The following is a 23,540-nucleotide window of genomic DNA, read 5'->3' as shown; positions in this document are numbered from 1 at the left end:
TTATAGACAGAATTGTACTGATAAATTTGTCCTATGCACTGCATGAAAAGTGTGATTTTCGTCACTATGCGGCACTGTAGATTGTCGTGGAAGTTCAGGTTAACGGCTGTTCACGGTAATTTGCAGGCAACACCGAAAACTGCCGTGAATTGTCAGAAATTGACGTGGGCCTTGCTTGGCGTGGTCCCCCCATGACCCCTCCTCCTCCTAATTCTAGGGGAGGCTTTAACATGTAAATGAAAATGCTGTGAGCTATACAAATGCAAATCAGGGTTGCAGGGGGAGTTTACCCATGTCTCGCATTCAACTCCCCTTCAACTCCTCTTGGACGCGATCTACAACTTTCAGCCAGTCCGCAGACTGACGAGAAGAAACTGCTGATTGCTATCAGTGGACTGTCTCATATGAGTCAGTCGGTACTGAAGCAATGCCAAGAGCGTGGAAATGTTCAAGTCAGAAGTTTTGGTTGGGTCATTCAGGTTAAAGTAAATGAAATGGGGTTTAATGAACTAAAAATAAGTCCCACTTTAATGGAGAGGTATAGTGAGGATTTAACTATATATACAGATGCATCTAAACTAACTAATAAAAGAATGGGTGTTGCTTATGTCATTCCAAAATTAAACATTAAAGTTGGAAAAAGAATGAGTGATGATTTAGCAGTTTACACAGCGGAATTGATTGCTGTGTGGCTAGCTTTGCTTTGGGTGGAGGTCAATAGGCCAAGGAAGGCAGTAATTGCTTCAGATTCCAGCTCAGCTTTAATCAGTATTAAAACATTTCAGTCAAAATCAAGGCAAGACATTGTGTATGATATACTGCAAGTTGCAAATAATCTAATAAAGTCAGGAATTAATATAACTCTGGTATTGTACCAGCTCATATAGGAGTAATAGGAAACGAGTTAGCAGATAAAAGTGCTAAGCAAGCAGCTAGACATTCTAATATAGATGTTGAAGTGCACTACAGCAAAGAAGAAATTAAAAGTATGGTCAAAAACATAGTTAAGGGTAAATGGCAAACATTATGGGTCGGTGGGCAGACTGGAAGACAGTTCTATAACATTCAGAATAAAGTGGGAAAGAGCAGAAATACAAACAGAAGCAAGGAGGAGGAGGATGTATTTTCTAGAATGAGGTATGGACACACACGTCTAAATAAAACTTTGTTAATAATGAAGAAGCATGCTGATGGCAACTGAATTCTGTGGTAGTCCAGAGACTATAGAGCATGTTATTGTACACTGTAATAAATATCAGGAAGAAAGACAAAGACTAGTCTTACAATTACAAGGAGAACAGATGAGGCTAAACTTCTGCAAAAAAAAACACAGGGGAAATGAGTGTAAACTATGTAATTGGCTTCCTGAGGAATACAGGACTAATAAAAATAATTTAGTATGATCTTTTTGTTTGTTTTGTTTTGATTGGTTTGTTTCGTTATGTTTGTTTGTGTGTTTGTTTTATTTGTTTGCAACCTATTAGGGAAGGTTAGACTCCAGTACCACACTCCAGTCCAGTTGGTGGCGGTAATGCACCATTAAAGTTAGTTGCCAACCGCCATAAAAACCGAAAGAAGAAGAAGAAGAAGCGGACCGTCTCGTCAGCTAATAGTGCCGATATGAATTAGCGGTTCACTTAACTGCAGAATTCGGTAAACTCCAGGTTGCTGTCCATAGAGGACAAGTTGGCGGCTCTGCAGTCGAACAACTGTGCGGGAGAGACTAACTCCAAGAAGAGAAGACGGGTGCACAATCCCAAGCTTAGGTAAGAATATGTTCGGTGACTGCTAGCTAAGCTAAAAGTAGCCTAGCCTACAACCAAATCTAAGATTAGCCTAGTAGCCTTGCAAAAGAACAAGCTTTATTAAAGTGTATTTTCATTTACAGGAAGCAGTATGCCGTCTTCACAACTCGGAGACAAATTGCAGGCGCTATGAACCGGAGCGAGGCGGTGACCTCCTATTTGCTCGGAGCCATGTCTGCAATTCCAGATTGACACGATGTTGATAAAGACGACATTATCTGTAAGTGACTTGTTTTTACTGCTTCTCCTTCCTTGTTTAATGTTATTGTGACTTGCGTTTGATTTTTATTCATACCACTCTCATTTAATTATTTTCTAGCCTGGCGAAGAAGATGGCGTTGTTGGCGTGGTCTCTGGATGGATTGGACGGCCGCCGCCATTTCGTAGGCCGGTGTTGTGCGCAATTCTGTTTCCCCCGTGTCGGGAGCGTACTTTGCAGCCGTTTTCCCGGCGCTTCTAGTTGATTTCTCGGTAAAACAAATCCTATAATCATGTCTAGGTTGTAACATTCAGTTTAATCGGCAGCTGTTTACAAAATTGTAAAATAAAAATAAATAAACGGTCTTTCAGACATCTCCCGAAAACTTTGGGAAATAAAGAGCAAATGTTTCTAAATTCTCAAAAAATTATGTGTGATGGGATGTAGTATACTAGAAATTTCCTTAATCCAGTAAACTGTGAATTGAGAAACAGCCATAATGTTTGTGTCCTGCTATCAGCCATCCCATCCTCCTCTTTCAGCAATGTAAAATCATAAATACACAGTAGGTGCTGGAATAGTGTTTTATGGCTTACTTTTATTTGTCAGGTTAAAGTGACAAAAGTTGGAAAAAGACCGTTTATCTTGCCATTTATAACACAATACAGCGTAAGAAGACATAGTTTGTTTATTTTTATTCTACAATTTTGTAAACAACTGCCGATTAAACTGACTGTTACAACCATGACATGATTATATGAGTTGTTTTACCGAGAAATCAATTAGAAGCGCCGGGAAAACGGCTGCAAAGCGCATTCCCGACACAGGGGAAACAGATTTTCACGGGGAAACAGAATTGCGCACAACACCGGATTTCTCTGAACTCTGTGTGAAGCTGCAGTCCCGGTTAGAGGCGACGCCGAAGTACAGAGCCACGCACAGGAGGCGTCTGCACATCGGACCTGCCTCAGAAAGAACGCCGCCAGCAGTTACCTACAACCCCGAGGAGGCAAACGGACAGTTCACGGAGTTGGTAGTTTTTGGATCCTCGCGTTGTATATAGTTGTTTGTTTTAATAAAGCTCTTTCTTTGCATAAACATCTTCCTGGCAAATGTTCATTTCCTGTATAAATTCATTCATGTCCTTGATGGTAGCCTAATAATAGTGTAGTAGCCTACATAGGATAACATGAATATACAGCATAATATGAATGAATAAATAAATAAATATAATAAATATATATAAATATTAGGGCTGGGCAAGTTAACGCGTTAATTTCGCGTTAACTCATTAGACTATTAACGGCGATATTTTCTTTAACGCGCGTTAACGCATGTTGGTCACATGCTTTTATTTTGTGAAGGTCTGTTGCTGCGGTGTAGGGGTTTGAATCAGAACAGTAGGTGGCGATAATGCGCCAATAACCTCGCTGTCAGCCAAGCCTCGGATTCAGAGGAAGAAAGGTGCTGGCCGGAAAAAAACAAAGCCGACATGCGGAAGGCGGCGGTGTTTCCCGCAGGTACCGCGAGCGAGCTTAGGCGAGGCGGTGCTTAGGCGGGGCGAGGCGGTGAGTTGGCGGCCGGAACAAGTTTTGTGCGGAGCGGAGCGGGGGGGGTCTGCATCGACGCCGTCGGTGAAGTCGCTTCTCGTTTCAAAGTATCCATGTATTTTTGCCTGTTTTCCCCCTGCCATTCACTATATGCGCGCGAGAAAGCAACAACAAAAAACCGCGTGTCAACGTCAAATAAACGCAAGCATATCGAGTTAGCAAGCATTTCAGTTTAAAGTTCTTCCAGCATGGAATATGACAGAAACACGTTAGTTGTAACCACTGCCAAGTTAAACTTTGGTATTGAACATAAAATGGTAATGCTGCTCCCTGCTGTTACCTCAGAAATTGCCTGTTTTTGGTAGATTTTTTCCCCATAAAGAGAATTCCCTGTCAGTGGCAATAAGCTTTAATTTATTATTATTGCTATTTTTTGTTTTACATGTTTAAGTTGAGCTTTACACTAAATATGTGTTACTGATAAGTGCTACAAATGTTACAACACTTTTGTTCATATGGCAGCAGAACATTAAAATAAAAGTGCTCTTTACACTACTTTTGAATTCATTCTTGGAGTTTGTAAATACAATGCGATTAATCGCGATTAATCAGTGCGATTAATCGCGATTAAATATTTTAATCGTTGCCCAGCCCTAATAAATATATATATATGTAAATAAGTTATTGGGGATCTGCCAACCAATCAGGAGTGATTTTACTTGTTTGAAAGAAGTGGTTCCATCCAATACTCAGTAAGAACGTTCAAGCCTGGCCTGGCCACGTGTGGTTTTGCTGCCAATCAGGAGCGATTTTACTTATTTAAAAATAGTGGTTTCAGCCAATACCGAGTAGGTTATTCAAGCCAGACCTGGCCAGCCGCGCGGGTTCGCTGCATTCATATGCTAATTAGGGCCATTAGTGCAGCTGATCGCTCTCCACATGCGTCAGAGTCCGGTTCCGACAATTTGTGGCACTGAAAACGGCGACAAGCACGGGTTGCAAATTGTCGTTAACTGCCGAAAATTAGGGAGATCTGCGGTAGTTTACGGGGACGAAAATCTCACTTTTCATGCAGTGATGAATATAATATATAGATAACTAGTATTGTGAACTAAATTTACAGCTGGATATGTACCGAATATAATATACAGGTGGATATTACTATGAATAGAGTTTTACAGATATGTACAATAGCATAATATACAGATAATTGTTATTATAACAGAGTTTACATGTACTATGAATATATGTACAGATGGGTATTACTATAGGCAGAATTGTGAGCATGATATACATACATGATTTAACATATTTAATCTAACAAGCCATAGGAATGTTACAGATTCAGTACTGGACTCTCGTACATAAAACAATGCAGGAAGGGCTAAGATCTGGAGAGTTTCAAACCTCTCGGTTACGTGTCACTGTTAGACTGTGAAGTAGCCTGGCTCCAGGAATATTCACCTGTCCGTTCTGCCCCGAGATGACTGTCCATTTGTTTTTGTTGCACGCCACATCTGTGATGTCCTCGCTGTCCGTGAGTTATCTGTTGTTTACCGGTTAAGTAATTTCTGCAGCTCCAGCCTCTGTGATCCCATAATCCTTAACAGCTCCAGCACAAAAAAAGGGCGAGAAGCAGATGTAAATCATCGAGAAAGAAGCAGACCAAGACCAGATATGATGACTCTAGCTACGTTTACGTGGACAAAAGTAATCGGAATAAAGGGCCGACTGGAATAAAAATGCGTCATGTAAACAAGCTAATCAGAATATTGTGATCGGATTAAGCTCAATCGGAATGAAATTGTAATCTAAATGAGAGGGGTGGTTTATGCTGGTTGATAATCTGATCAGCTTTATAACTTATTCCGAATGTGGCAAACTGACCTGAGTGTGCATGCGCGCCTGACATAAACGTGACATATTTCCACATTTCTGAGTGGCGGAAATACGTCGGGAAGCAAAACTGTCGGATTTCCTGACATAAACTTTCTATTCGAAACTCCAAAAAAAAGTTAAAAAACAAAGCAACTGGACTTGTTTTTCCGTAGTTGAAGACGTTTCGCTTCCTCTCCAGGAAACTTTCTCAATTCAAAAAGTCTGGAGTAATGTGTAGTACCAAGCTTTATACTACTGCCTACCAAAAGCCTTGTAATGGCTTAGACAACATGCAAATTCAACCGAAACAGGTACACCCTTAATAATGGGCAGTCGTTAAAGTCATTAATGCAGCAGATTGATCCGAAACTGGTCCACTCCTCTGTAACGAGGAGTTTCTATTCGAAACATTAAACGAGCTCAAATTTTTTATTCATTCAGCAGTGTTTCAAGAACCTCTTGCAAGTCCAGCCTGGGTGCCCAGTAGACAAACAAACTCGTATAATACGGCTTTGTTTACTATTTTTTGTTGTTCGGCAAAGACGGAAGTACTTCTACAGTTTTTTAGTGAAATTTGATAACTGCGTATGTCAGAGTAGATCTATTCTGAATAAAGCCAGGTGCATATAAACGCACAATATGATCGGATTAACTGATTGTGTGACCATATAAACGGTACAATCCAATTTTTTTTTTTTTTTTTTTTTTTTTTTTTTATCCGAACACATTTAAATCAGATCGTGAAATCTTGTGCATGTAGACATAGCTACTGACTGGAGACCAGATGAGGGGGAGAGCAACATCCCACCTCATGGCATACGATTTCACAGAAACACTGTATAACATTGTGTAAGAGATAAGTCAGAATCTTCTTCGCTCAAGGCCCCAAAGTTTCCTTTATTCTAGCATTTGGTTTACCCAATATTTTATGCTCTCTGTGACGTCCTATAACAGGACCTGTCCCCCAGGTATCAAAATATCAACACAACATGATACTGCCCCCCCCGTGCCCCAGTGTTCTCAGTGTCTTAATGTGTTTGGTTGTTGTACAAAGAATCAAACACTCGCCCTCTTACAGCTTTACAAAAATGCATGAAATACGCTGTTGATGTGTTGCAGACTCAATAACTTCATGACGTTTTTAGCTGTTGGGTTCAAACAGCTGACCTCTTATTTTGCTTATTGGAAATTATACAAACTTTTATAGAAACAAGTAAGTGACTTATCCATCTGCCTTGATCTATATATGCCTCTGAATATTACACGTTATTTAAGTGAATTGCTCCAGATAGAGAATCACACTTGAGCCACAAGAGTAGCTGCCTCTTATACATGTACTCTAATCTGTTACTCAAAGTTCATTCAGGCTGCCTGAAATGCACGTCGCGTGTCGTGCGTACTCCTTCAACAGCTCGCAAGTCATTTTTCTGGGGTGTGTGAGCGTGCCGAAGAGAGAGCGAAGTGATTTGTGTGTGTTATTTACAGCACGGAGGCTGCCTTTGGCGGAAACCTGAGCACTTGAGAGAAATAGCGAGGCGGACAGAATCTAAAAATACCACGGCTGAGTGAGCAGGGCTTAAGAAAGAGAAGAGGAAGAAGAAGCTGAAGTGGCTGTCTGTTCTCACTGTCAGCCCTGCCTCTTGGACATCGAGATGCGTGGTGCATCTTTGTGGCCAAGAGGCAGGGCTGACATCAAGATGCGTGGTGCGGTTTTAGAATAAAAAACTGTGCTGGAAAACAAATCCATCTGCCACTTGACGACTCATTTAAATGGAGGATGGAACACGGATTGTATCAGCCACACAGAATCTGATCTGTGCAGAGGGTTGCATGAAAAATGCTACTTTTAGGTATGAATAAACATACACTTTTTGCTCAAGGAATGGGATTTAGAGTGGTTGAAAAACACCAAAAACCCCTGATGACAAAGTACATAAAGTCATCCTTTCTCAAAGCGGGTCCGTTTATGACATTTTATTTATTTCAAGGAAGCAACACAGCGTCTGGTTTCCACTTCTGCAGCCTAAATGACACTGATGTGACAAACAGCTCCGGGGCTGGTTCCGTGTTTCTGATGACGGAAACACAACATTCATCCCTGCATATCACTACCACTCCCTCTTTCGTTCTCTCTCTGTCGCGTTAAGATTATTTCTTTTCCACACAAACACAAAGAGAGGCAGGTGGCTCCAGGCCCAGATTTCCTTTGGCCGGAGCCACAGGGAAACTGGACAGCAGATCCATTTCAGCTTCAAACACTTCATCCACAGCGCCGCTACAGCCACAAATCTTAATACATGGATTTTGTTGGGATTTTATGTTGGAGCCCAACACAGTGGCAGATAATTGCAAAGTGGAAGGAAAATTGTAAACAGTTTTCAGTATATTGTACAAATAGAAATACAAAAAATGCAGTGGGCATTGGTATTTAGCCACCCTTACTCTGATACCACTAGATAAAATCTAATGGAACTAGCTGCTTAAATAGTAAATATAGTCCACATCAGTGCGTAAAGTAATCCTAGTATAAATGTAGCCATTCTAAGAAGGCCTCAGCATTTTCTTTAGAGAACAGTAGTGAACAGATGGCACCATGAAGACCAAGGAACAGAACAGGCAGATCAGAGATAAAGCTGTGAAGAAGTTTGAAGCAGAGTTAGGTTATGAAACAGCGTCCCAAACTCACAGAGCGCTTCAGTACTATAACCTGAATACGGAAAGAATACGGCACAACTGCAACCCTGAAAAGCCATGGCCGTCAACCAAAACAAACAAACAAAAGGTGTTTTTGTCAACCTTATGGGGATGAAAAGCTGGGACCCAGAATTGGGTCGGTGACTTCCCACTATAGGGGGTGTTGAAGCTGGCGTGTCCTCTGCTTGTGGGGGGTAACGAGACCTCGAAAGAGGAAGGAAACTCGCTGTTGCAGCTCAAAGCTAAATGTAAATTACTGGACTCTTTTCCTGATGATGCAGAGATTGCTGGGAGAAAAGCAGCCCTTTGTTCTTTTAAATCAAGATTAAAAACACATCTGTTTAAAATTGCCTTTGACTGTTCTAGTTAAACAGTTTTACTGTTTTTAATGTTCTTTTTTGTTACTACATTCTATCCCTACTTGCTTTTATTCTATTTTCTATCTACATTTTATTATTTTGGTATATCTTAATCATGTAAAGCACTTTGTATTGTCTTGTACTGAATTGTGCTATATAAATAAATTTGCCTTGCCTTGCCTTGTGTAGTATGGCAGTCGAAGACAGTGATCAGATTAACACAGACTTGTCTCAACAGTCGTCGAGATGCACAAAAAGCTAGCAAACCATAACTTTAATGTCTAACTAGAGGAACACTGGTGAAGTTTCAGAGAGTTATCTCAGGTCAATGGGACCCTGAAGTGTAACTCACCCCAAAATCTACTTTTTAGCAGATACTCTGTATAAACTGGGCCTAAGGGTGCTTCGTTAAAGCTACTGTGCAATTCTTAAAACTTGTTAAACTCTGCAATAGTTGTCTCGAAACCATTTTAGTGCTGCCCCTTTTAGGGTTGAATGGTGGCTATTGCTGTTGAATTTTCCTGTTGATTTAAACAGTACATGACTTTTGTCACCAAAGCTCTGCTTCTGGCCACTCCACTCCATGTTTGAGCAAGCCACTTTCCCTCATCCCGACCACCACAGCAACAAGCACCGCGTCAAAACTCCCACCGCTCTTAACCGTGTCTCTTAGAACCTCCCACTTTGGCGGCATTTTTCAAAATATGTCTCTGGGGTGGGGTTATGCCTTTACATCGGGGTGAGTTACACTTTAAAGGACTTAAATGCAGCCTGCCAGCATTGACAAATACCACTCCAACATTGTACAGTGTTTTCCCTTTGGACGACTGGCCTGGTCCATGTTTCTCCACTGGCTCTCCTTACCCCTCGTTTGAAAGCTCACCCATACTCTCTCAGGGAAATAGCAGAAGAGTATAATGCGGCCCTCTGACCCTTTGTCAGAGTTGATGCGCAAAATATTTTTCCTATGATCTCCAAGGATCCACCTTCAGGTCCATTTAACAGAGATCTGCAACCCAGTCAGGGTCGAGCTTTGGGATGGATGCCTGCTATAACAACTCAACTATTCCTCCTCTACCTGGGAGGGCACAAGGCTCCTTGTCTGGGAGGATTTAATTTCTTCAAATGGGCTTCTCAAAGCCCATAACTATATTGAGAAATTGTGGCAAGACAGACAGTCTTATTGGGTTTGAGCTATTTTGTCAGTTGCTATAAGTTCAAAGCTGGAGACAAAACTCAAATGATTGAAGCTTTAATTCCAGCAAAGCATACAAAATACACTTAGTGGACAAAAAAGTCAGCATAATTTTCTTGCCACTTGCCAAGCAGCACTGTGCTGGTCTATCATATAAAATCCCTTTAAAAAAAACTCTCATTTGTGTCTGTAGTGGACACGACTGAAGAGTAAATGAAACTCAAATCTGCTGCTGATGGCTTATGTATTTCCATATGAAAGGGTTTGGCTCCTTGCTGCCTATCATTGCTGCTGCTTAAAGAGAAGCACTCTGACTACAGATGCTCTAAAGGATTCTGAAAGCACTCCAGTTGAGTTTAATGCTTCAGAAATGCTACTGAAAAGATGTTTTTAAGTCTTCAAATGCGAGGCCAAGAGATGTGATGACTCAATTTGTATAAATCCAAACACTCACCTTTCCCATGGAGAAAATGACTTAATCTAGCCAAATTTTAAACTCCAGTTGAATCCCAAAGTCATAAATTACTTTTAATAGAGTAACTGCTGCGCATTTCAAATGCAGTCTGTGTTCTGGTGCCTCCACACATGCTAACTGCAAGCACTGTCTTCACCTCTATATATAGAAACAAATTTACTTACTTACTCAAAAACAGATATCGTATTTATTAAAATGACCCAAAAAGCAGTAGCTGTTTGCGCTTGAATAATTTCTACTATGGTTTGTCAGAAGAAAAGAAACCAGGTGCCTGATCTCAAACTCCTTCACACATGCCAGCACCCATGCAGCCCCTCTTCCTGTGGCTTCTGCTTCCTGCATTTGCAGCGCACAAAAACAGCTGAAAAAAAAAAGAAGCAATACAACAAAGTGAGCAGGCAAACTTGAGCGTACTGTGCTGTTGTTTTTGGGATGGCAGGAACAGACGCACCACGCTCCACAGCATGCACAAACTCAGGTAGTATGACGTTAAACGCTGAGCTCGTATCGCCATTTTATAGTTATTCATGACATCTGTCTGTTTCTAGTCTAGAAATATCCTCCTTGTTTAGTTTGTTCCTGTTGCTAGCTTTTCCACCCTCGTCAGACTGATTTCTTTTGACGTTATCCGCTGTGACTGAAACAACGCAGCTCTGCCTCCTTTGAATCATCTCCAGCTGCGTATTTCTTGGCGAGCACGTGTTCACGACAGCGCACGTGAGTGATGTCATTCAAGTGTAGAACATTGTCTTGTGAGCCTCTTCTAAGATCAGGCAGTCACGACCGATTTGCTAGAGATTAGAAATATACCCTCGGAGATGTTTGCTACGGCGACTGCACAGCTGCATCTGCAGAATTTCTTGGGACCTCGGAGAAATGCTTATTTGTGCTCCTGTTTTGGAATTCATCAGCACAAACTTTAGGCTAAACGAGTGGCAACTAAAAATAACTCCTGTAGCCACGGCAGGATGTGTAGGGGGATGTACGTAGCTGAATGGTTTGTGTTGCTGCAAAGGCGAAGAGAAGGAAGAGGGGCGAAGACTGGAAAGCCGTTACAGATAAAATATTGCACGTTGTTAATAAAGGTGGTGATAACATTAAAAGAGTTTAAATGTGGAGTACCAAGATGCAAACTATGCTAGAAGTGTTTATGCACATTTAATGCACTTCTGATTCAATACGGCATATTTTCAAAAACTTGCAACCCAAAAAAAAAGCTTTTCATGTTAAGATATAGTGCTGACAGATAAGTTTCGGTAAAAATATTACATTTTATGAGTACTACATGGTATGCATTAGTATTATGATTATGTCCCATGAAACTAACTTAGCAGTCATGTTCAAGATGCTGTTATGTCTGTTTTATTGACTGCGACTGATGTTTTTTGTCCCTGAATAAATTTCCGTCAATTTGTGAAAACAAAATTTAAATGAAAAGTTGTTCTTCTGCTTCAGTAACCTAACACTTGACTGAACGTGATAAAATAAATGATTGACTAGTCTGAGACGCACCGCAAACAGCTTTCCCCAGTCGTGTCCATTCTTTTTGTCACAACATCTTTAAGTTAAAAGTACACTTGTACTGGCTGCAAAAATATTATTATTTTAGTTTTTTTACCTGCTCGACAATAAACAAAACATGTAATATTGCAATGAAACAATTAGTAGGAAAGGGATGTATAACTTATTGTAGAGCCAAAAAGGCTTTGCATGTTTGGAGTTGAATATTCTTGGCTGTGAGATATAAATATTGGCTATTCTCAACAGCCAATACAAGATTTGATCACTCATTCTTATAAAAAGTGCTTGCAATATTTTTTTGCCACTTTTGACAAAAAAAAATGGAATGGCATTTGTATATTTTTTTATTTTTTAGTAGAAGTTGGTTGATATTTGTTTATATGTTTACATTTTCCATTTTTAGATTTGAATTTGTTAGGATAAATGTTGACGTTGATAAAATAAAAAAAATCTTTGTCTGCATCAACCACCTGTACTGGCTGGCCATCTTTGTGCCATTGTTGAATTGTGCAAAAATTGGTGCAGGGCCCCAAACAGCCTATGGGCCGCACATTGGACACCTCTGCCCTGTACAGGCCAGGTCACATGACACAGGCAGACAGGAAGCTGGCTCCATCCGAATATCTCTATAGAGTATGGACTCTTCAGCCAAAGTGGAAGTGGGTCAGCTGTCGCCATGATAAGTCCTGTCCAAATATCAGTCAGTAAGGAAGGAGGTAGGAAAAGGAGCCTGTATGCTTCGTCTTCTGGCTAGTTTAGCCTAAGAACCTCACAAAGTTGCTTACCGGCACTAAGAAACTATAAGGTATCCCACAATCCTTTGCGTGACATAACGTATAAGCAGAGCCCCCTCACGGAAATCACAGAAAACAGAAAAGTGCACTTTGTAGTTAATTTCCGGAAGGCTGTAAGTCCAAATTTGACTAGAATCATCCATGTGTGTTTCTGTCACGTAATTAGAGGAATTAAAGGCTGTCTGAAATCGGCACAGAGGTCCGAAGCTCCTTTCCTTCCCACGTTAGAGTTTTCACTGTTGACACCGTGGAAGGTCAAGGAGCAGGAGCTTGGAGCTGCTATTAAGGCAGCGTGAGTTCCCAGAAGGACGAAATACGTTGTTACAAGAAGAGAAGATGGGGTGCAGACTGGCAGACAAATGAATAGATGTTTGAACTCAGTCAACATGAACAAAGACGGGAATAAATAGTCGGAGCAGTAAAGTAATGGATCGACAATTAGATCAGAGACAAATAAAATAAAACCTGGAATCAAAATGTACTGTTATTACCGTCTGTCTACAATCCCTAATCATAAATAACCACACTGGCCTCTTTTTCCATTATGCCTTCCCTCTCCACTGCTGCTACCCCTGCACAATGCGTGACAGTCTTAACAAAGCTTCCCCGAGGCCCCTAATCTAATAGAGCGGTCTCTGCGAGCGACACACACACCAACACACCAGCCAGGCCGGACAGAGTCATGGGGGGGGGGGGGGGGGGGATGAGGGACAAACATGAAACATCAGATGAATGAGATAAATTGGACGGCGGGTAAGAAATGACAGAGAGAAAGAAGAGCGCTATTCTTTACGGCGAGTCTCTGAGGAACGTCAGTGGGAGCTCTCCTGGAAGCTCATTATGCTTTGGTTTTGTGTGTCCATCTGCCTCCACGGCCCGGAGTTTATCAGGACTCTATCCTGTGTCAGGGTGTTCAGCGCCTGACGCTGCAGCAGGACAGGAGGGGATATAATATAATCTAAATGCTCAGGACTCAGTGTTCCAGCTGAACGGTGCGTTATCTTGGTATTCTGAAACTGCCCAAACCTTTTGGTCCACGCTAAATCCTACTCGCGGATAATGTATGGGTCGTGTAATATATATAACATATTAAACCGACTCTTACTGCAGTTAGTGGGTGGTCTTATGTAACGCTTGTCTGTCAGAGGAAAGTTGAGAAAAATAAAGAGACATCCCTTCCAAGACTCGAGGCTGCTGGGGGGCGCCTACGCTCACGAGCCGCGTAGTCATGCTTCCATCATGTCAGAAAGCATTACGCAGAGTAAATCTCTTCCCTTCGGACGAACGCACAACACCGACGCGCTCGGCTAACTGTTAACTCGGCCTTATGTTGAATTGTCTCAAAAGGTCGAATGCAAATATGTGGCAAAATGACTTGCAAAGACCTCCAACCCGTGAAAAACGTACAGAGAGCCTCGCAGAGGTGTCTGAACTTTCCCACATTTTATCACAATGCACGTCAATGTATCTTTTTAGCACGTCAATGTAAAAGAACCAACACAAAAGTAAAAGGAGAATAATAAAAGGAATTAAAATCCAGAAATGTGCCACACATGTCTATTCAGGTCCTTTTTACACTGATACCTCCAATAAAATCCAGCCCAACCAACTTCCTTCAGATGTCACCTAGCTGCTAAATAGAGTCTATATGTGCAGAGAGACAAAATAGCGGCGCACACTACCCTGAACACACCATCCCCGTTGGGAAACATGGCAGTGACAGCATGACATGACAGATATAGGTAAATCCAAGTTGTTGGGTCAGTTTATAAATTAAAACATGTGTGATGCGCCTTCCTTTTGTTCCCCATGTTAAAAATGACAGGAAAACAAAGTCATTTAAAAGCAACAACTACACACATCCTGATCTAAAGACTTGATTTAATGCATCTTGAGGTCACTAATCAAGGAAAATTTTATTCTGTGGGTTAGTCGATTATCTCTTTAAAACTAGGCAAATAGAATTGACATAGCCATGTAGTTTAAATTTCCAATGATTTACTGAAACCTACTAGTAACTTACTGGACTTTGGACATTTTAAACAGGTAACTCAGTTTAACACATTGAAAAAAATGCTTCATTTCTACTGTAACGGAACTAGAAATAAGTAAAATGTTCTTTAAATCAGTGTATTTGTCCTTGATGTGAGCAGGTAAATAAGATGATTTGCCAATGGAATAAGATTTTTGCACTTAAAATAGGAACAATTCATCTCCATCGTCTTATTTCAAGTGCTGTATATCTAATTATCTTATTTTAGGGGTAAAAATACTCGTTCCATTGACAGATACTCTTATTTACCTGCTCAAATCAAGGATAAATACACTAACTTTAAGAACATTTTACTTTTTTTTAGATCTGTTTTTGCAGTGCATACTAAATGTATGCCCTGAAAACAATGTTAAGATGCCTGTTATGAATTCATGTCTAACTAGAAGTGTGCTAGCAGCCTCCACTTGGCTTCCTGCAGGGACGTCCAAAAGCTGTAAATTAATAAATGAATTAATGATAATACTTAAATGTGTCCATGTGTAAATGTGTACTAAATAGCATTTATTTTAATTTTCAAAATCAATAAACTTCAGACCAAAATGTTTTCTTAATAAAAACAAGGAAGCTGGACAGAGTCGATGGTAGGATAGATGGAGCAGGATGTAGGAAAATCCTGATAGAAAACCTGTACCTACAGTACAAATAATAAAAATAATAAAACTATTATAATGTCTTTAGATGCAGAAAAAGCATTTGATAGAGTAAACTGGAATTTTTTATTCGCTACTCTGCATAAATTTGGTTTTGGCAATTTTTTTCTAAATTGGTTAAAAATTTTATACAGCTCTCCTACATCCTGTGTCAGGACAAATGATCAAACATATTCCAGCTTTTGTCTCCAGAGGGGCACTAGGCAAGGATGCCCACTTTCCCCCTCACTTTTTGCCATTTTTATTGAACCTCTAGCAGCAACAATTAGACAAACAAAGGTTATTAAAGGTATAAAATGCATGAATATAGAGCATAAGATTAGTCTTTATGCTGATGATGTATTACTCTATCTTCAGCACTCAAACTCTTCCCTTTCTCAACTAATTAGATTACTAGAATCCTTCTCAAAGGTTTCTGATTACTCTATAAACTGGTCTAAATCTACGGTACTGCCAATTAATTGCTCTTTCCAAAACCCCCTAGATTTACATTTGCGCTCAGGAAACATCACATATTTGGGTATCACTGTGTCGTCTAAACTTGCAGATTTAGTAAAATCTAATCACATCCCACTTTTAAAAAAGATAGAAGATGACCTGGATAGATGGAAATCGCTTCCAATTTCACTCATGGGTAGAGTAGCTTCGATTAAAATGATGGTCTTACCTAGAATTAATTACTTATTTTCAATGATCCCCAATAAACCATCATCTGACTGGTTTAAATCTCTAGACTCTTCAATCTCTAAATTTCTTTGGAAAGATAAACCGCCCCGTATCAGCTTAAAGACGCTACAGAAAACTAAAGACAGAGGGGGACTAGATTTGCCTAACTTCCATAAGTACTACTTGGCAAATAGACTACATCCATATCACTAAATGGATAAAGCAAAATCCGTTAGACGAGCCCTGGATAGATATAGAACAGAAAATATGCAATAATATCATGATTTCAGATTTGCCGTTTATTAGCTCAAATATAAAACGGCATACATGCTTTAAAAATATCAATATCAGCTCTACTCTGACAGCATGGTGGGAGTTTCTTAAAATGACAAAGTCGTCACTTATCCCATGCAGTCGTACACCCATCTGGAACAACCCTGACATCCTACAAAATAATAATATGATAAACTTTACATACTGGAAGAATAAAGTTATTGAACATCTGGAACATTTACTTGATGGAACCGAGTTCATCAATTTTTCCAAACTAAATATGCAATATGGCATTAGTAAAAATAAATTTTTGGAATATGAACAACTTAAATCTATAATTGGAAAAAAATTTAAGCATATTAAAGGTGGTTTACAAATTCCAAGTAATATATTAGAGTTCCTAGATTTAAACCCCCCCAAACTACTGTCTAAATCATACAGGACACTGACTAAAATAGATGATTCAATATCTCTTCCTATTACGAAATGGGAAGAGGATCTATCAGTCAACTTTGAACAAGACTTCTGGGCTCAGATATGTCTAAGAACTTTCAAATTGACTAGTAACACCAACTTACAACTAATACAATACAAAATCCTTCACAGAGTACACTACACAGGACAAAGATTATTCAAGATGGGTCTGGCACAATCTAATATCTGTCCACACTGCATAGGCAATCATCCTGATAATTATATTCATGCGTTATGGTTATGCACACCAGTCCAGAGGTTCTGGACACAGATATGTAAGGACTTATCAAAGTGCTTGAGCTGTAAAATTACACCTTCCCCATCAGTTTGCTTGCTTGGTAATTTTGAGGAAAGCCCTCTGGGGAATAAAATAGTTTACATGGTTTTCACTGCACTATGTATCGCAAAGAAAACTATCCTCATGAATTGGAAAAGTAAGGAGAATCTCAGTATCAATCAATATAGAGATCTTTTGTTGGATCATATTAATCTTGAGACAGCATCTGCATCCACATCTGTTCGATCTCTTTGGGCTCCTTTGATTAGCACTATCACTTAGTGGAATGGGGGGCGGTGGGTTGCTTCCTGCAGGGCGCAGTGGCTGGGTGGAGGGGCTCCTGGGACTCTGGGGGCACTTGGAGTGGGGCGCTTGGTGGGTCTGACTCCAGGGTCTGTTGCCCCCATATGGGAGGAGCTTGGGAGGCCTACGGGTGGCCCACAGCACCGCTTGCGGCGCTCTTGGGGAGCTACGCGGGGACGGACGTGGGTTACTGACCTGGTAGCTGTGCTGTCGCTGGGTGGGTCCTGGGTGGGTCTGGGGGCCTGGGGTCCCTGGGGCGCGCCGCCCTCGGGCGGGGGCCCCGGCGGGGCCTCGGGGGTTCCGGTTCCGGGGGGTGTGCCGCTTGGGGTCTGGGCCGGCGTGCGCCCGGGTGTCCGCCCCTGCACGGGGCCTCTGGTGCGCTGGGGGTCCTCAGGGCCTGTTGAGCTGGTAGGGGGGCATGGTCATTAACATCTCAGGGCAGATGCTCTTCCCCTTCTTTGGGTTGGCATTCTGCTAGTGGGGGGAGGGGAGGGAGGGGGAGTAGTGACTTACCCAGCCTGGATGTCTAGTGTTGAATGTATGGTGAGATGTTTGAATGTTAGTGTTGGGGAGGGTTTAAATCTACGGGTGGTGTGTGGGGGGGGGGGGTTGGTGGACGTTCTGGTGGGCTTGTGTCCGGCCCCCTGTCCCGGTCCTGGTCCGTGTAGTCTCCCGGTGCGGGTCTCACCTGGAGGGTGGGGTTTGGGATGGCTCGTGCGGGCTGGCTGGCCAGGGTCCCCCATCTTATTAATTTATTTATTTTATTATTATTATTATTATTATTATTATTATTATTATTAATAATTTTTTTTTTTTTTTTTTTTGGGGGGGGGGGGGTTAAATACAGTAGGCATGGGGGGTGGGCTGGGGGAGGTAGAGGTGTTGGTCCTGGTGGGTGGTTGGCTGGCGGGCCCTGCGGCCTCTCCTCAGCCCCCGGGCTATGGTGGTGCCGCTGGAGGGGCCCCTTTCTCCGGGTGGGGCTTTCGGGGAGCGGGGGTGCCTATTGGAGTCAGAAGGGGAGCTGGCTCCCTGGGTTGGCTCCCCAGTCCTTTGCTCCCCATCCCCGGACTCCTCCCTCTGCCTGCTCCATCACGCCGCTACACATGTAGGTCCTTGGGGAGAGGGCGTTACTGGAGGTTGCCACCTTTTGGTGGCGTCCCTCTCCCCAATTTTATCATGCATTTTAGACACTTTCACTCCAAACATTTTCACAACGCACATCCATGTAGGTCACGATATGGGGGGGGGGTGGGGGGAAGACGTCTGGGGGGGGCTTATGTTGTGTGAGCCTCGCCCCGGGCGGCTCCCTTCACCCCCTCTCGCATTTAGACATTGAGGGTTCTTCTGGGTAGTTGCTTGGAGGGGGGGCGCTGGCACCAGCTCCCTTCCGGAGGGGGGGTGGGCTGTGCCGTGCACCCCCTTCGGTGCTCCCAGTTTTAAACACATCTGAGAACAACATGCAACAACACAACATCTGAGCGGGCGTAGGGAGGATCGGGGGTCTTTTGCACACCCCCGATCTCCGATCGCGGCACGGAGTCTGGGGCCTGGAGGAGGTGCGGGCCACTGGGTACGGGGTCTTGGCGGGGGGCTGTTGCGGCTGGCCAGCGGCTTACCGGATCTGGGGCTGACGCCTCTGCTCTCCCCAGGAAGGGATGGGGGGCAGGGGTGGCTAGGGTAAGGTCGGGGTGGGAGGGGGTTTATTAGGTATATAGTGGGTGATGGGGGGCTCTGGTCGGATGGCCCGTACGGGTCGTGTCGGCCCCCCCTCTTTGGGGGGCCTGGTCCGGGGGGCGCCTGGTCCGGGGGCGGGGCCGGGGGTCGGGCACAGGCAGTCGTATTGTTGAATTGTGGTGACCCCCCCCCCACTTGGGATTTTTGGATGTGAATGCTATGTGGGAATGTGTGTAAAGCGTCCTTTTTTTAATTTATTTTTTATTTTATTTATTTATTTTTATTTATTTATTTATTTATTTTTTTGGTGTCTGTGTGTGGCGAGTGGGGCACAAGGGAGGGATGGTGTGAATGAGTGTTTTTTTTTTTTCCAGGTTTGGGGTCGGTCCGCTCCCTCTCCCAAGATCATCTCAAGTCTCCGCTAGGTGCGGAGCCCATCCCCCCACGTCCTGCCCTCCTCCGCTGCGTTGGCGGGCGCCTTGACCCTCTGGCGCGTTGACGGTCCTCGGGTTTGGGGAGGGTTCCCGAGTGGGCGCCGGCCCATTCCCGGCGGTGGCTTCGCGGGGCCTGGCCCCCCGGGGGGTGGCCGGGGCCCCTGCCGCGGGGGCGGGGCGCCCCTGGGGCCTCTGGCCCCCAGGGCCCATGGCCAGGACCACTTCAGCGCGGCCGGCTGCCGGCGGAGCCCACGGGCTCGTCCCCGCGGCTCTTGAGGGCGTCGGCATTGCGGTGGCTGGGGGATTTCCTCGGGGTCGTCTCTCCTCTTTCCTCAGGGGGGGGTTGTAGATTTCCTGTGAAGGCCCCTCTCGGGCGCACTGCTTTGGGGGCCCCTTTGGGAGTCCGGGGTTATGGGTCCCCTGACCCCTGCCTCTGTGCTCGGGGAAGGTGGGTCTTCGGTTCTCCACAATCACTATCAAGCCATTTCCTTCTGGATAATTTTCACCTAAACTAGTGCACTCTCACAATCTCCCACAGGTGCTGGGTCCCAGGTATTAAATGTTCACTTATATACAGAAAGGCTATAATTTATTTACTTTCTTTTACTTTTTTTTTTAGGTATCACATTACACATGTCAGCTTAAATAATAATACATATGATTTAGCAATGGTATCAAGGTGTTACACGATTGTATCTGTTGCTTTATGTCTGTTGGTTGTGCTTTTCTTTTTGTGTCTCTTTCCAGGTGATGGAGCAGACAGAGGAAGTTTTATCATTCTCTTCATTTTATCTCTTCTTTCTTTCACCTCTTCTTTCTCTTTTTTTCTCTTCTTGTTTTTCTTTTACTCTCCTACTTTCCCATTGTAGTGTCCATATAATTTGAAATTCTCCCTACAGGAATCACAATAAAGCTATTTACACGCACAAATCAAGCGGAGCATTATGGCGAAAGCTGTTTGCTCCACTTGTGAAAGTAAAATCTGTCGAGCTCTATTTGGCATTAAGATATAAATTTTTATTGCCACATTGCTAGACAGGACACTGGGGAAAAAAAAAAAAAAAGAAAAAAAAAAAAAAAAAAAAGAAAACCTGTTAGAAGCTGCAAACAAGGATGGAGGCTCACCTCCCAGCAGGACGACAACCCTAAACACGCAGTCGGATCTGTTGGTCAAAGCCTGTTAAAATGGCCTAGTTAAAGCTCAGACTTAAATCCAGTCATTAGTACTGTATACAGTTCTAATCTGAAGGCTAACATGTGTCCTGAGCCTCGTAAACCACCTTAGTGGATGTTTAACATGCTCAAAAACCCAAATATTTGAGGCTGCAGAGCCTCAGCGGGATCCCACAGCGGGAGCTTACGTCTTGGTTTACTGATGTGTTTGCAGCACTGAGGGTTACTCGCTGGAGACGGCTGTCCATGTGGTCTCTCCTGTGCGGTCCACAGCAGCCGGAGCTTTGAGTTACAAACACCAGGGTGAATCGGAGAATATCTGAACGCTCCAAAGCACCGAGCTCCACATCGTTCTGCCTCAGTAACCACTGACCCCGACCCGTCACAGAAGCCTCCTGAAGCTTTTCCCTTATAAAAGACAGAAATTCGAAGGATGCATTAAGCTTTAACTGTGTTTCTCCCTGCTTTAGTGACCTGCGCCGAGTTGTCGTGGTTTTCGTAGCACGCAGTCGCTGCTCGCTACAAAAAGTAAACCTGCATGACGTCTCTTGTGCTTCCAGTGGAGCTGGACGTGGAGCACTCGCAGAAAGCCCCCGGAGCCGAACAAGGAGGGGCCCCGACACCCCAGGTGAAGCTGAAAGAGAGACAGAAGTTCTTCGAGGAGGCCTTTCAGCAAGACATGGAGCAGTACCTGTCCACTGGCTACCTGCAGATCACCGAGAGGAGAGGTGAGAGGAAGAAGACACGTCGTGTTTTTCATGACTCAAGGATATCCGGTGCACAGCTGTAGTTGAAGCATTGCTCTGTCTGTTAAATGAATGATAAGCCGCGCTTTGTTAAACTTAATGACCGAGTTCTGTTGCCATCAGCAGAAACCGTTCCACTTTAATGGCTGGTATTTTATCTACGTAATCTTAAATTAACAGGGAGTGCAGACAGAAATGAACCAGGGCTCAGTGCGTCTTTACTCTGTTAGAGTTGAATGTTTTCCTGTACGTTGTCCCTGATCAAGTCAAGGGGGGAAAAAAAGTCACACATCACGACATTGAGCCACAGTGGCTCTCTGTAAAAGCAATCCTCTCTTCAAGCCATCCCTTTGAAGAATGTCATCATACCATATAAATATATTCTTGTAATAGGACTGCAATAGCATCCTGCTGCGGTTTCCACCAAACTTTGCTACCAAAAGGCAGCGCGAGTTCCCAGAAGGACGAGCTGAAAAGAGGAGATCCAGTGTTAGAAGACGTTGTAGAGTCTGTTGGGGTTTGGGAGTTTGGGAGTTTCTTCTCTCTCTTGTACTCATTTATCCTCCTCCGTTAATCCCCTGGAACCAGTTTATGAACGGAGACTGCAGAGCAGTGCAGAGAGAGAGAAGAGAGACTAAGGGGTGGAGGATGGAGGAAATCTGTGGGGTTCATGCTTTTACTGTCAATAAACGCAGCTTGTTGTTAATGAAGTGATTATTTTTTTTTTCCAAAGGTAAATCTAAGCAAACTTCGTTAAATCATGGTAGACTTTCCAAGAAAAGATTTATGGAAACAAAGATGATCTGAAGGTTTAGTTAACAAAACGCCGCTCCCTTGCTGCCAGTTTTAATTTGCCTTCAAAATGTGTGCAGACATATTTGAATTTCTCCCCATTTTCTCACTTTACAACCAAAAACCTAAACGTGTCCAATTGAGCTTTTATGTGAAAGACTTGCACAGAGTGATGCTTAAGTTAGAAGTGGAAACATAATAATTTTCCATACTTCTCTTTCCAAATAAGTGTGGTGTGCAAGTCTATTCAGCTTGCTGTCCTCTGACAGTCCTAAGCCCAACCAAGCATTAATATAGGTGTAGCTAACTCTGGAGGAGCTGGAGAGATGCAAAGCTCAGCTGAGAGAATCTGCTGACTGGACAACTTAAAGATGTGCACTTCATAAATCAGCAACTGATGAAATAAACTCAGAGGAAGTCCTGTTTGCATGTGGAAGAAGGCCCTTTTGACACTTAAGACCAAAATTGAACGTCTGGCCTACATGCAAATAGCTGTATGTTAGCAGGGGAGCTGCTCAGAGTTAATGGGAGGATAAATGAAGACAGGGACGATCCCTAAAGGCAACCTGTTGGAGCTTGACAACCCCCACCCTCCCAACCGTAGAAATCTCTGCAATAAATTCATCCTGAACTTTTGCATTCGCACTTTTGAAATGGATGAAAAGCAGGGCGCCTTCTTGAAAGTTAAGTTTGGAAAAATCTGGGAATTTGATATGAAAGGATCCCTGTTCAGAGTGGATGCCATTTACTTTTGTATCTCTCACACACACACACATTTACTCTGTGTGATCTCACTACAGGCAATAACAGTCCCCCCCCCCCCCCCAGCAGGGGGGCCCTTTTAGACAAGGTCACGTCGAGGCTAACCGAGGGGCGTGTCAGAGTCTGTCTCTTAGAAACGATGTTTTTTTAGCGGAGAGGACCAACACCACCGTGTTTTATTCCTGCTCCTGCGCTGGGAACCCCACTCTACGCAGGGTGTCGTCCTTCCTGGGTGTTACACGCCACAGCTGGTGAAGGTTATGTGGAAAGGCACGTATGAAGGAGGCTGCGTACGGAGCATCCATCAGAATCAGTCAGAGCCATTTTATTTGAAACATGTTTGATAAGAAACACCATGACGGTGAGAAATAGAGTAACGGAGGACGACACGCATGCGAGAACGGTTTTCATTACGCCCGGTTTGACATTCTGTTGTGCCTAATCTGTGTGTGTTTGTGCTACAGTTTAAAGGGCAGGGAGACTTTAAGGCAGCCTCGTTTGGAAATAACACCCCCCCCCTTTTTTTTTTCTTCTTTCTCTCTGTCTCGACTCTCTGTTCCGCTCTCCTTCCCCGTGCCGCCCTCCTCTACTCTCCTCCTTTTCCTTGAGGTACGGTAGCAAATGGCATCTTCTATCTGTCCTGCTGTAACAACCAATCCCGTCGCTTCTTCCTCATGTGCTCACAACTCTGCTGTCCCGCTGCCACCCTACCCTGCCAACCCCCCCCCCCCACCTCCCCCACCCCATCCTGTCAGTGCAAGGACTGGCTGTCTGTGATGCATGCAGCGCAACC

General features: G+C 43.4%; 1 protein-coding gene across 2 annotated transcripts in view; it reads left to right on the top strand.

Annotated features, from left to right (window-relative positions):
• dtnbp1b (dystrobrevin binding protein 1b) overlaps positions 1-23,540 on the top strand; it is a 51,627-nt gene that overhangs the window by 24,275 nt on the left and 3,812 nt on the right. For both annotated transcript variants that reach the window (XM_036145210.1, XM_012865967.3), the window contains exon 2: positions 21,008-21,175. In XM_036145210.1, the coding sequence (XP_036001103.1) occupies positions 21,008-21,175 (168 nt within the window). The remainder of the gene's footprint in view (positions 1-21,007; positions 21,176-23,540) is intronic.

The sequence above is a fragment of the Fundulus heteroclitus genome, chromosome 13, assembly GCF_011125445.2.
Source record: "Fundulus heteroclitus isolate FHET01 chromosome 13, MU-UCD_Fhet_4.1, whole genome shotgun sequence".
Classification (NCBI taxonomy): Eukaryota; Metazoa; Chordata; class Actinopteri; order Cyprinodontiformes; family Fundulidae; genus Fundulus; species Fundulus heteroclitus.
Note: the sequence above shows the minus strand (reverse complement) of the source record. Positions and strands in the feature narration are given on the sequence as shown.